The following is a 14,273-nucleotide window of genomic DNA, read 5'->3' on the forward strand; positions in this document are numbered from 1 at the left end:
CCATTGTTCACAACCGATGGCTTATATATATAAAGTCCGTTTCGATGGACTTTGCCGCTTTACATTTGCAATGCTAATCAGACCTGGAAACAAGGTACCAAAAACAAGTCCGCCTGTTAGTCGTCGGTCACAAACCAGGTAGGTGCTTTTGCATTCGCAAAGGAAAATAAAGTTCCTTTTCTTCTTCAGCATTTGATAATGTAAGTAATGTTAGCGTTTATGGCAGAACCTTAAGTTAGAATTTGAACATTTAAAAGATAGTATACCTTTTGATTTTTTTCTCCCTGTGCCTTGATTATGATGATCGATGACATTGGAAATTCCAAAAGTGAACACTTTCTAATCAGCTCTTGTCTAAAACATCTTTGTTGAATGATTCCGGAGCTCATCAGGTTTCCTAAATTATTTCAAGACGAAAAGGTTTAATAATCACACCCACATAGCATATAAAGCTTTTCTCAGCCTAAGCTAAACACTATCTGCCTGTCATCGACTGGACTTAAATAAACACCCTGATGAAAAAGAAATATCGTAACTAGTGTTGAAAACTGTAACTATCATTCAAAACGCCGTCATCTTTGTGTGATGTAGATAAATTCGCATGTTTGATATTGTATACGTCACATGGTCTGACAAAGTCTGAAATAAAACATTGTAGTGAAATAGTGCACAGCAGAAAACCATTGCTATTTCACAAAGCAATGTTAATCTCCAGCGCTTTTCAAATGAGGAATAGTGCGTGGTCGTTTGTTTGAAGAAAGAAAACATGCTGAAGGTGTTATTTAAAGTCGGGTTCCCTTTAATGTTCAAGCTCAGAAAAGAACCCCCTACTTGTGTCTGATCGAAGGGGTGAAGATCAGGGACTTCATGACTTCACCGGGTAAAGATCGAAAGGTGTGCCACAATGGCAGTACAGTCACTCATGAGTCACGAGATCGGTCTTTAACCCCAACATAGATTTGCCATTACAAGTCCTCAAATACGTTCAGGCAGTAGTGGAAAGATATTGATCAAAAAGCAACAAGTCAGACATGAAGTGGGAAAAATAATTTGTCAGAAAAGTCTACTTGAAGTGATTTGTGCTGTTGATTGTCAGCCAGTCCCTGTGTCCAAGGGTCCCACTCGCTGGCATTCTTTATGACACAAAAAATAATGGCACATACGAAGGGTGACCAATACGTTCTCAACCTCACCCAGAAATAAGATATACAAGTTGTGCCATGATTATACATGATTTTTGTTACCATGGTCATTATTTAACGAAGGGCCTGGGCCATATTGGTCGTATATTCAACGTTTAAGTCCACTAGATATGTTTCATGTGTCAGCTTGTAACGAGTTTTCTTCATACTCACACGCAGAATGCCATCTGTGGTTAGATACAGTGTCTGGACATTGTTGGTCCTCCTCGGGACCGTCTCAGTGGAAGGATCTCATTTTCGCGGGGCAACCTTCTCCTGGAAACCGATTCCAAACGACCCGGACTTGGTAAGAAAAAGTCTCCCTCTAGTATCTACAGTCAGTTGATATCATATCAACCCTATATAGTTATATTCTATCAAAACTGTATTTTCACTATCATTTGAGTTTCATTAGACATCTTTTAGAAAAGCTTTGCTATGTTAAGTGAGTTACATTTTCTGACGGTTTTGTTGAAAACCAAGCGGCCACCACCCTTACAAAATGTAATGCCACTGGTTTTATAACAGACTCATTTTTTCATCGAATGAGTTGAAATTTGGCACAAAGGTACAAGAATATATCCTCTTGAGATTGAAATATCTCAATTTGTTGTTCAATTTTTTTATGAGTGACTGAGTTGATTTCAAGATGACCACACCCTTGTTATTCCGTCGGAAGGAATTAACGTGCAATTGATAATGTACTTGAATCACTTGTAGCTATTGTAAGAAACTAAAATTGCACATGTATAAAGTTGCATTTCTGTATTATAATGCCAGTTCACCAGCTAGTTCGCCAGTAATTAAAAACGAGGTATGTGGGGATATCAATTAAATTTACAGATGGTGGTTTCAAATTGTAATATTTTCAAAGTATTGCAGTCTGAAACCAGCGTCTGTCGACTTGATATTCCTAAATTTTAGATACAACGGATATAGGTAACCCCGCGGATAAAGGTGAAGAATCGTTACGTTCTGTCTAGATGTCTATTTATGTTTACAGGATATTTGCTAATGAAAAAGTGTAGTACTTTTCATACCTCTCACTGGCACGCAAAAATCAATACTAGTATGTTATTGAAATAACCTTAATTTGTTCAGATCCAGTGTAACTTTCGTATGAGTTGGAGGAGGTCTAGTAGCGAGGGTGGAAGTTGCGACCAGACGACAATCAGTGACAATCGCCTGATCGGAGGTGGCAACTGGGACACACCCGAAGGCTCGCTTCCCGCTGACTACTACTGTACTGACTTCAGTGTACAGGAGGACTGGTCACAGGGAACCAACTCCATGAATGTCTCTATGCGAGGAAACACTGTCACCGATGTAAGGTGAGGTCACATTGGATGGCGCTCTGAGCTTAATTCAAAGATGCGGCAAAGGGAACATAGAGAAACAGATGCGAACACTCATAACATCGTGCAAAAACAACACTCTGTCGCCAGAGGTTAACCTCCGTCACAGAGCAATAACTAAATTTAGTTATATCATGGTTGCATATCCCAGGCAAAAGCATAATGCACTGTACTACTTACTATGTAGAGTGTATTTCGCCCTAATATATTGCAGTCTGGATGATACAGAATAAATTAGTTCACAACCTAACATTCCTTGTCATGCCGTTCAGCTTTGACGGTTGCTGTTGGATCACTGTTCAACGTCCTAACGGAGGAACCCACGACCCTGATTGGAATTTGGTCTCTCATGTTGACTTATCCGTCAGACCTGACACCGGCCGACCTAACTCCTCCCCAATCTCCGCCAGCTCGGCTATATACAGGTGCGAATTGCAGCACGTATCATGTCCTAATCGTTGACAATATTTAAGTCAACGTCCAATGTTCCTATTTGATGTATGCAAATTGTTTTTTCGACGACACTTGAAGCTGTGTTTAAAGTTCATTGGGGATTATTTACGTTATATTGTCCATAAACATTACAGTAAAATCTCCAGCGGCGGTTTTTCGATTCCGTCAATCTACAAGTATCTACATATTAGAATTACAATGTTCATAATGTAAACCCTTTCCTACATATAAAGTTAAAAAATTCACATGTAATTGTCTGTTAAAACTATTTCGTCAAGTTCATTTAATAAAATAGTTTTTCTTTGGATTCTTCAAAACAGTGAATTCCGTATGACATAGCAGAAAAATTAATATTTGACTTACAAAGAGTAACGTTACATTTAGCTTTGTCTAATGAATGTGACCATGGCATGACCGTAAGCCTTCGTCACAAATCAAGAACTGAGTCGGCCAGCTCCAAATGGCAATTTTGAAATTTGGTGAGCTCCAGCCGATCTAAAAATTCGACCGGAGTTCGCTGGAATTGTGACACAGGCTTAATTACGTTGTTATGTTGTCAAGGGTACAGATCAGCTGTGACACCGTGATCCGGATTCCGTGGGAAGATCCGGACGGAGACATCGTGAAGTGTCGGTACGCTTCGGTTTTTGGCGAGTGTGGGGAGGCTTGTGATCCACTTCCGTTTTCTGTTCTCGATGAGGTAATACATATTCAAACCAGTAAGATCATAAATGAAAGAAAAACTGCTTAATATGTGAAAGTTAAGGGCCTGTGGAGATAGTTAAGGCGTATTCAGCAACACTGATGTGATATCTAACGATGACTACAGGAAGTCCAGATTGGGTCATTTTAACACTCATCGAACATTGTAGGCTGTGAAAGCAAGCGGACTCACAAACTGCAGAGTACTGCACTACATTGCCTTAAGGCGACATCGACAGTAAGAGAACCACCATAACCAAGTAATTATATTTTGTAACTTGAACGTGAAGGTGTGACACTGTCTAATGTGTAGGACAAGTGCGAGATCTCATACAGGACATCCCAGGGCAGCCTGAGGCCGGGATGGTACGCTGTAGCCTTAACGCTAGAGGACTATCCATCCGGGTCCAATACCATTGCTGGATCGGGGCTGAGTCGTGTGCCTCTGCAGTTCCTAGTCGATGGTGAACATTATTTGAACCACTTTTATTTCAATTAATCATCAAAGGCAAACAAGATTAATTGATTATTTTTCCCAGATCAGACTGAGTATGCCTGAGCCTCTGGAATCACATGTTGTAAAAGCAGTCTACAGATTCCTGATGATTTTCCTTCAAGTTGGTACTTCAAACAGTTATTGGATCCGACATAAACTAAATAAACCGTAAGCATTTATTTGCCATTGTTTTACAGCTTACACCTCCAACAACCTGTGCAACATGAAACCAGTTCTGACTGGCCGAACCCCCCAAGACAGGGACAGAGTCCTTGTTCCTGGTGGGGGAACCTACCATGCAGTCCTGGAGGCAGAATCTCCCAACCCTGCTGTTAGGTAAGATAGATTTCCTGGAAAGGATAGATGTGTAACTTTGATGTTGTGGGAGAATGGTGTGGAATGTCCTATTTGTAAGCAATGTTTGAAAATACATGTATTACAATTTAAAACCACTGTACATGACTTGAAATTCATCAATACCATTTTTAAAAACATCGGATGCAAGTTATCTGCGGATAAAGGCGAACTAGAGTTAATGTTACATGTCATCATTCAAAACTTTGTGAATTCTTTCAAGTATTGCAGAGATCTCAACCGTTTCTCCACTTGGGATGATTAAGTCAGCCCTAATAACCACTCCGGACAATCCCCGTCGTGCACATGTCAACATCACATGGACACCTACCGAGGCACAGGTTGGCCAACATGTTTTCTGCTTCCTGGCACAGGATTCCAATAGGTAAGATGGGTGTTAAAATGTAGGAATTCTGTGATATGCTTCTTTCACAAGATCTCTTTTCAATGTTATTGCATTTTGATGTAAATTTGCATTTTGATGATATTGCATTTAATGTAGTTATGATATATACAATCTACCTACTTTCTAGCATTTGTTGATATTTCAAAAATATTGTTCCTCCAACTAAAGGATCAACTCTGACCAGCGCTGCATCACACTTGTCTATGATGGTGAGCAATGATTTAAAATTCTTTTAGGCCACAAAAAAGTACATCATGAAGGTAAAATGTTACATTAAGAGTGCGCAATTTCCAGTACCAACCATTTCAAAGCTATGTCATAGCTATCTTCCAAAATAATGTTTTCTTTTCTCTCTATACATTCATGTATGAGCTACATGCATGTTTCTACCCAACAGGAACACCTGATGTGGATGAGTGCCTGGTGAACAATGGTGGCTGCTCTCATGACTGTGTCAACACGGATGGATCGTACCACTGCATGTGCCCAGTTGGGAGGCTGCTGAACCCCCTGGACAACAAGCAGTGTGATGGTACATTGTAGATCACGTTATCTATCCTAGGGTTACAGGATGCTGCAAATATCCAATATCAATTACTAGTATCAATGGCACTGCATGTGAGATTTAAGGGAACTCTCGTTCTTTAGGGAAAAAAACAAGACTGTTTGGTGCTGAGACAATTGAAACAGTAAATTTTACCCTTGTGGTATGATTCCAATGTTAGTATGGATACTAATGTCAAACATGAACAATGCATCTGGACATTCATTTCAATCCCTTGTTCTTTCTTTGTTTTGAACAGATGTTAATGAGTGTGCATTTGGTCCAGACCTCTGCCATGGCAACGCCACCTGTATCAACACTCCTGGTTCCTACATCTGTCAGTGTAACTCTGGCTATGCAGGAAATGGCACAGTGTGTACGAGTAAGGAACAAAACAGTACTTTGACAAATGATATTTAGACTAGGTAATCAACATGCAAAACGATCAGTTTCCCCCCTTTCTTTGCAGATGATGCTTTTGAAATTTGAGAGCAAACTTTGACCCCATTTATAACAGACTTCGCAAATCACCCAGGCAATGGATGGATTCCAATTCTGGTGGATCTGGCTTCCAGAATCGTGATCAATCCCATACCATATTGAATGATGTAGCCTGGTGTAAACAGGGTCTTGGATGAATCCGATGCAGATTCTATTTGATTTTACGTCATTTCAATCAATTATGAGTAAATTTTGTAGATGTACTCACATGTATTTTATCAATAACGTTATGCACATTGTTAAGTCAGATATTGGTACAGTCTGGCATTGTCAACATTGTTGTATTTTTCAGACATCAATGAATGTGCAGTCGGCACCCATGGATGTCACAACAATGCTCAATGTGTTGACCTGCCTGGATCACATGACTGCATATGTGAACTTGGATATGTGGGAGATGGACGTCTGTGCACAGGTGAGTACAACATATGACACATCCTATCCCACATCCTGTTCCGATATCCAGTAATTTGTTAGGGTTAGGGATTAGAGTTACTAAGTTGGAGATTGTTGCAAACGAGGAGTATAACCACACAAGATACTAGTGAATTGCATTTGAACAAAATTTGCCACTGCTGCATTGTTTCTATTTTCGATCTACCTGTAGTAAATGCTAACAGGACATACTTTGACTAGGATGAATTTGAAAGGCATGAAAACTGTTCATCCAGTTTGAAACCAGTATTGCTGAAACATTTTCATTCTCTTAGATGTTTCATTGTTTTATTTTCCAGATGTGAACGAATGTGCTGAGGACAAGGGTGACATGTGTAACACAAATGCAACTTGTGTCAACACTCCTGGGTCCTACAGGTGTGACTGTAACCATGGATACAAAGGTGATGGGACCACTTGCACAGGTCAGTGGCCCCCTTAAACCACTCCTATCGTGTTTGTCTGGCAATCTATTGTTTGTTTTTGCGTGAGTAAAGCCTTTAGGGATAACATGCCAGTTTTGTACAGAAAGTACAAGCTACAAAGGCCAGGCTGTAATTGTTCTACTCACAACAAGATGGAGCCCTCCTCTTTTCAATAAGGAGCTCTCCTTGAACAATTCGGGCTTTCAGCATTACAAAGTCAGAGGACATCCCTAATTGAAGCTACTCATTTTCACCTGAGTCAAGTGAGGGATTGGTTTTAAGTGCCCAAGGACAAAACATTGGGGGCTCCTAAGTATTGGAACCCAGAACCTTTAGATTATTATGAATATGAAGTCAATAACTTTAACCACAAGATCACCTTGCCATGTTATTTCTGTGGCCCATCAAATCAGCTATTCTGTGTTAGATGGAATCCAAAGATGTTATATCCAACTGTTATATCACTGGTCTGCAGATATTGATGAATGTGCCACGGATAACGGCATGTGCGAGGATATTTGCATCAACACAGCTGGGAGCTACATGTGCGCATGCTCCAATGGTCTCCTCATGCTGGCAGAGGATGGAAGAGGCTGCACATGTAAGAGCCATAACTAGAGTTCTGCGACATCATCTCCATGAAATAGATTTTATGCAAATAACTTACTCATTTGCAAAATTTATGCATGGCGATGAATACTTCATGGAGGTAATATGGTTTGGGCATAACAATTAAGCAATTTTATATGATGTCTTGAAGTATGCAGGCTTTCAGGCCAATCTCTGTTTTATCATTTTTTTGGAACTTCAGATGCTTCTTAATGAAGTACCAATGTGGTATTTTGACTCCTTAGTTGTTGGTGCATCAACGACTTGCGCTAATGAGTACATGGAACTGGCCCTGCCTGCAAACAAACTGGCAATAGTCAACACCAGCAACCTGCACTGCGACCCCTGACGCACATGTATGGCCTCATTTCATGGCACACACCATCTGCTGCGCACTGGTCTGTATGAGTGTGGCACAAAGGTAAATTATAACGTTACCTGACCAAACCTCGCTTCTAAAAGTCCTTCCACTGGTCTGGCCCCTGAATGGTTTCCACAGAGACAGAGAATTGTGAGCTCCTTTTGAACTGATTTCAAGATTGATAAAGAATCCTGACCTATTAGTGGTTCTAGTTAGAGGTGCATAGCCAAAAGGTCTTGGAGAGTAGGCCCTATCAGCTTCCACAGCATGGTGTTGTGTAACACAGGTTAAAAGGCAATCAGGTCCAGGTTCAGATACTGTAAATGCAGATGAAATGTTCATGGTTTTCGTGGTGACGGCTTCACCAAGAACTCAAAACCACTGCAAAAATGTTCTGTCTTTTCCCAACCCTCTCTGTGTCTATATTATAAACACTACATGCACATTGTACATTCTATACATGTACGTTGTATAGTATCATGGCGTGTCAGAGGCACTTGTTATATTGTGAAGCCTGCCTTGGGCAGCCTTGGCTGTATTTCTCTCTATATATACAGTAGTGTTTAATTTTATGGACATTAATTTTGAATGCAATTTGTATGGGGTAGATTATGACAAATCCAGTGTGCACATGACAGATATACCTTGACGTTTCTGAGAGATAACACTACATCTCCAAATGTATCTTTTGCAGGTAACCTTTGACCCAAAGTACGTCATCTTCTCCAACCTTGTCAGCCTTTACAACATCCACAAGGCCACAAGAACCATCAGTCGGGATGATGATATTATCATGCATTCTACGTAAGTAACAAGCATGTTGTTTTTCAGCTCCTTTTCAGGTGGTTTGATTTGATTTTGGTGCTGTTTTGATAACATTTATTCATTCATAAAGTATATCAGACACTGTGCAGTCATTTGGAGTATAACGTTACCTACATTCAGATTTCTTTATGGTCGCACATAAGGAAATTTGTGTTGTGTTCCTAAGGCTTTACATTTAGAGCTTGTTTCATAACATGATACATGTACATAACAATACAAGGTTAAGTTAAATTTCATAATGTTATGCATCCTGACATTTCAAGAACCACCTTTCAACACGAATGTTGCTTCATTGCAGCTGCAAGTATGAACGTGATCAGGATGTCACCGCACGGTTCATGCCTATCCCAAGTGGACTGGAGTTCCACGAAGTCGGCTTTGGGAAGCTCTCCATCCACCTGGACATCTTCCACACACGCAATTACCTACAGTCCTACACCCGATCTGAATACCCCATCCACAAAAAGCTCAAGGACATGGTGTTCTTACAGCTTCAGGTTCAAGGTCATGACCAGCTCTTGTCTGTTCTTGGGCTGAACTGCAAAGCCACAATGTCACCTGACAAAAATGACTCCCTCAACTATCCATTGCTTCAAGATGGGTAAGAATGATATTTCTGTGCATTACATTTGGAAAACAAACAGAAATGCTTTCAGGATATCAAGAGCTACATGGAAAAAAGTATGAAAAAACAGTTGGTAAATGATATATTTTCTAAGAACTGTTGACAAAGACAAGTGTTGACAAAAACGTATAAAATTAAGTGAAAAGGCTTAAAACTATTATCTGCTGCTAAAATGTTGCTCCTTCCTGTGACTGTAATGTTAGATGTGGTGCAGACAGCACAATTCAGATGTTCAGTAGCAACAAACCAGATGTTGAACAGTTTGGGTTCGAAGCCTTCCGCTTCATACGGGAACTCAAGACAGTGTACATCCACTGTGAGGTGGAAGTGTGTGAGGCTGCGGATACTGGGTCCCGGTGTGCACAGGTCAGGATCATTTATGCCTGTATCTTAAAGATACAGCCTACAGAGTATTTCCATGGGTGCAGATCACATAAATTGTTTGCCAATAACAGCCACAAAACAGGTAAAATTATAGAGCTTAACACATTTTTATATGTATGAACAACCTTTTGAAGTTATATTTTTCTGTCACATGATCTAAGCCAGATGCGTTTTTGTACTTACTAATTCCAGTGGAATGTTCAATCACTTGATTATTCATGATGATGACATTTATCATGATTAGAGCAACCATTATGATGGAAACACCACGATGATTGTAAATCTGAAATGTAAGAGTTCGGTAACATTGAAATGTTAGAGTTCCATGACATACTATAAATAAATAATGTTATCCTGGCAGGGTTGTCGTAGCGCCCCTGGACGCCGCAGGAGGGAGCTGTCACACAAGTCGGACATGACAGGGCTGCACTCCATCTACCAGGGCCCCATTGTTCTTGATGACAGCACCTATAAAGGTTTGGTATATGTTCATTGAAGTTTGCGACTGTTCAATTTCACTTGAATGATGTCACTGATGTTACCACCCTAAAGGAGGAGATTTCTTCATACAAAATTGCACGGAATGGCCTGTGTCAGGTCATCCTTTCACAATACCGTTTTAAAATTCAATACAAATAAATTACAGATATTCCACACAAACAAACAAACAAACAAGCAATCAAGCATTCTTGGTACAAGGAAACCAAGACAAATGATTCCTATTTTGTAAATGATTGTCTGACAATGACGTCAAGTGGACCTGAATAAAAATATGTGGCAAAATATGATTTCCACGAATTCCCATCAAATTTCTTAAATAGACTTTTACCTCATTTTCAAACAGAGCACCAAGTTGACATCTCTGGTGGAAGCACTCTTCCTGTGGCAACCATCACTGTTTCTGTTGTGGCAGTACTAGTAGTGGCCCTCACTGCAGTTCTGGTGGTCATCAAAGTGAGGCGCTCTCGTCACAACCTTCTTGGTTACAGCTACAGTTACAAACAGCTCTCCACCATGTATGGTGACTAACAGAATGTCAAAATAATACCATGCCATCAATGCCTTATGAAAGTCAGCCTGATAAGCAAAAAATTCATTTTGTGATTCATGCTATGTTTTTGTTTTTGCTTGTTTCTCATAACTGGTAAACTGCCTTTACACATGTATCACACCAGTTTTGTACACGACATTTGTAAGTGTAACTTTCTGTTTGAAGTGCTATATCAAGACAACTGTGACAATATTCATTAGTGCTTGCTTTGGACAGTACATAATATGTACGATACACAGTGTATCACAATCATTATCTTCTTGCACCACCATAAGGTGTAAGGGTACAATGGTGGATCATTATCATTTTGATGTACAAGATACAGCAGAATCAGTCGTCCTAGATTTGGGGTCTCAACTATTTCTTGGACCAGATGGATCTTTGCCAGTTCAAGTATTGGTAGGTCATAGCTAGTGAACAAAAATTGGATATACTTTGTCATCTCATCAGTGCCAAATATGACCTTGTGCGGTCACAGAGACATAAAATCAATCTTTCATCTGGGGAAGTTGTGGGCTAGTTGGAATTCCTACAGACTGCATGATCCGGGTGATTTTGTACTTTGTACCTAATTGTAGTTTCCAGGTAAGAACCAAACATTGCATGCTTTTGTCAGCAAAATATATGATTGTTCTAACATAAATACAAATAGACCGGTGCAATGGCCTAGTGGGTAGAGTGTTCGCCTTGCATTCGGTAGGTCGTGAGTTCGATCCCCGGCCGAGTCATACCAAAGACTTTAAAAATGGTACATGCTTCTTTCTCTGCTTAGCCCTCAGCATTCGGGAAAGAGTATGGAAGTTGAACACACACCACTACCAGTGGACTAGCCCCCTGCTGTAGTAATTGCGTTGTGTGGCCCAAGGGCTACTGAAACGGAGATGGGCACCGCCCTATGCGCCATCAGGCGCGGGAAGGACTTTAACTAACTAACTAACTTAACCTAATTGTAGTTTCCAGGTAAGAACCAAACATTGCATGCTTTTGTCAGCAAAATATATGATTGTTCTAACATAAATACAAATACAGAGCTGTTTAAAAAGTTATTCAAGACTACATCTACATACTCCATGTAGTCATTATCATACATGAGAGGACAGCCATTGGTTAGGTTTAAACTGTATATAGAGTAGTCTTTTGACAGCATGGTGAGGTGCAATGCTGCAATACATTGCCAGCCCCAATTGTCAGTCTACCTGTGCAAGACCAAGGGACTCTAAAAATTAATTAATCAATGTGTTCAAATAGAAAAGATGTAGTGCAACAATATAAAAAGGTATGACAAGGATGCTAAAATATTTCATCATCAATTAAAAGTGAAAGCTGACATGTAGCCATCTACCACATCCCACTCACTAAAGACTAGCGGGATGGGTGGCTCCTGAAATCAAGGAGCCATTTTTCTGTTTTTCATCAGTACTGCTGGAGCTACATGGTCCATTTGTGACCACTCAATCAAGCTGCTGTAATGTTTTCCTGGATGTATTGAATGGAAATGAGATTAAAGATAAGGCTATTGTGATGTGTGATGACGTCTTTCCAACCAACCACATCATTTCAACATGTTGAAAATGCATAGAAGAGATGATAAGAACAGGATGTAGGAAACTGCTACACCTGCCTACTTATGTACTCCACAGCAGTTACAAGCTAGGATTTACTGTACAACGTAGGCTCCAATTGTTAACAACCCTTCGTTTGGACTAGAAGGTTGAAAGTTTTGACTTTGGCTGTTGTTCTTACCATAATTGTATACTACTGGAAATGTAGGTTATGGAAATGTTGTTAGGACAGAAAATTAGGCTGCTGTCCACTGTTCAATCCAATGTTGGACAGAGGTGGGGAAAGTTCGACCAATGTATAATAGAATCTTTGAGGACACAGTCAGTTAAATTCTAGCTTTCCAGTAAACTGAATCTCACGTTATATATAGCTAATCAGGATACAAATCAATTTTTTCTGAATCACTATTGAGGCTATAATGCAAACCAGACAATTTCCTTTGCCCAGTGTAACTAGCAGTGGAAAACAACAAAGTTCAGATTGTTGTTAAATTTTCTGATTGAAAAATTTTGGCAGCCTGCCCAAGTGAGGCCCTGGTTTTCAACTTGCCTAGGACAGCAATATATTTTTTCAGATTAAAAGGATTTCTGGGTGTAATGATGGAAATGCAGGTGCCTTATCCACACAGGGCCAAACATATCTGTCCTTGGTACTGAATAACATTGCCATATGGGAAAACAGATCATTCCTCATTGCTGAACACAGTCCACACATCGACACACAGACCTGTCCTTGGTGCTGAACACCATACATACACAACCAGACCTGTCCTTGGTGTTGAACACAGTACACACACACACACACACACACACACACACACACACACACACACACACACACACACACACACACACACAGAGACAAACAGACCTGTCCTTGGTGCTGAACACGGTAGACACACAGGCAAAAGACTTGTCCTTGGTGCCCTGTCCTTGGTGCTGAACACGGTACACACATTGCGACATTTATTTCTTTATTTGGGTTTTTCACATAGTGAAAGGGAGGACAAAACAGGTGCAAAAATGCACCTTTGAAGGCTGCCCTCCCGTACATAACATACATTAATAGCGCAACACAATATACAATACAATAATATATACAACAATACGAGACCTGTCCTTGGTGCTAAGCACCACACACACACACACACACAGGCAAACAGACCTGTGCCTGGTGCCGAAAGCAATCCAAGTTGGCAAGCGCATCTGATTTGGAACCGATAAGCTAGGCATTTTTTTGAGTGAAACAAGGGATGAAACAAATTTACATCAAATAGTGGTTGTAGACAAATTGGTGACCTTTCAGAAGGATAGAAATAATCAAGACTATCAATACTTTGCTAGCAACACACATAATTGCTACAGGCCTGCTGCTCAACATGACAACATACATGTTCATGTTCCCATTGCTATGTATGGAACATAGACGTTAGTTCAGTATTCCATGTTTGCAATTCATCACCAGAAAACCACTTTACCTATGCTTGCTAACAAATGTACCTTTATGTGCTTAGTGCTGCCTTTTTGTGTTGTACTTGGAGGATAACAGCATTCAATAAACAACTCCAGATATACACAGTCTTTACAGCTGCCGAGTGATTGTGGCTAAGGTAACTGAACTCAGAATCTCATGAAAACCTTTGAATGCTGGGTAGTACTTCACCATAGCTGTTTAGGTAAGCCCCTTTCCATCACTCAAAGTCTTCCCTGAAGTATTTTTCTGAGAATTTGATGGGTACTTGTGGCGGAGACTAATGTGCCACGCTTAATGTAAAGTACGAACCAGCACTGTCAGCAACATATTTTCAATGCAGACCTGGTGTGACAGTGTAAGCAAAGTATCCCAGTATCTGGTTAAACTCTAATTTGCTAAATCTGTTTGTTCATTCAGACCCCTGTACTGCCTAGTGGCATATAGGGCAGCAGGGTATATTTTACAGGTAGGGTTTGCTGTGCTTGAGACACCTCACCGAACAAGAGACTCCCATTTCACATCCATTCCAA

The 14,273-nt window shown here is 40.3% G+C and overlaps 1 protein-coding gene and 1 long non-coding RNA gene across 3 annotated transcripts; one reads left to right on the plus strand and one right to left on the minus strand.

The window, feature by feature from the left end:
• Window positions 1-6: 6 nt before the first annotated feature.
• Window positions 7-8,626, plus strand: LOC118409829 (integrin beta-like protein C). Of its 2 annotated transcripts, none has more exons than XM_035811177.1 (16): window positions 7-138; window positions 1,362-1,488; window positions 2,283-2,512; window positions 2,809-2,961; window positions 3,551-3,689; window positions 4,005-4,155; window positions 4,385-4,523; window positions 4,765-4,926; window positions 5,116-5,156; window positions 5,345-5,479; window positions 5,751-5,873; window positions 6,285-6,407; window positions 6,727-6,852; window positions 7,328-7,453; window positions 7,707-7,882; window positions 8,517-8,626. In XM_035811177.1, the coding sequence occupies exons 1-15, from the start codon at window positions 17-19 to the stop codon at window positions 7,808-7,810; spliced, it is 2,001 nt and encodes a 666-aa protein (XP_035667070.1). In that variant the 5' UTR covers window positions 7-16; the 3' UTR covers window positions 7,811-7,882; window positions 8,517-8,626. The 2 variants fall into 2 exon arrangements, with proteins under 2 accessions (XP_035667070.1, XP_035667071.1); XM_035811178.1 differs by having other exon boundaries at window positions 13-138; window positions 6,727-6,831.
• Window positions 8,627-9,692: 1,066 nt separating this feature from the next.
• LOC118409856 lies at window positions 9,693-13,069 on the minus strand. The gene is made up of 3 exons (XR_004830496.1): window positions 11,651-13,069; window positions 10,486-11,275; window positions 9,693-10,124 (listed from the first exon to the last, which is right to left on the minus strand). It is a non-coding gene; the product is annotated as an uncharacterized LOC118409856 (long non-coding RNA).
• Window positions 13,070-14,273: the final 1,204 nt, after the last annotated feature.

The sequence above is a fragment of the Branchiostoma floridae genome, chromosome 2, assembly GCF_000003815.2.
Source record: "Branchiostoma floridae strain S238N-H82 chromosome 2, Bfl_VNyyK, whole genome shotgun sequence".
NCBI lineage: Eukaryota > Metazoa > Chordata > Leptocardii > Amphioxiformes > Branchiostomatidae > Branchiostoma > Branchiostoma floridae.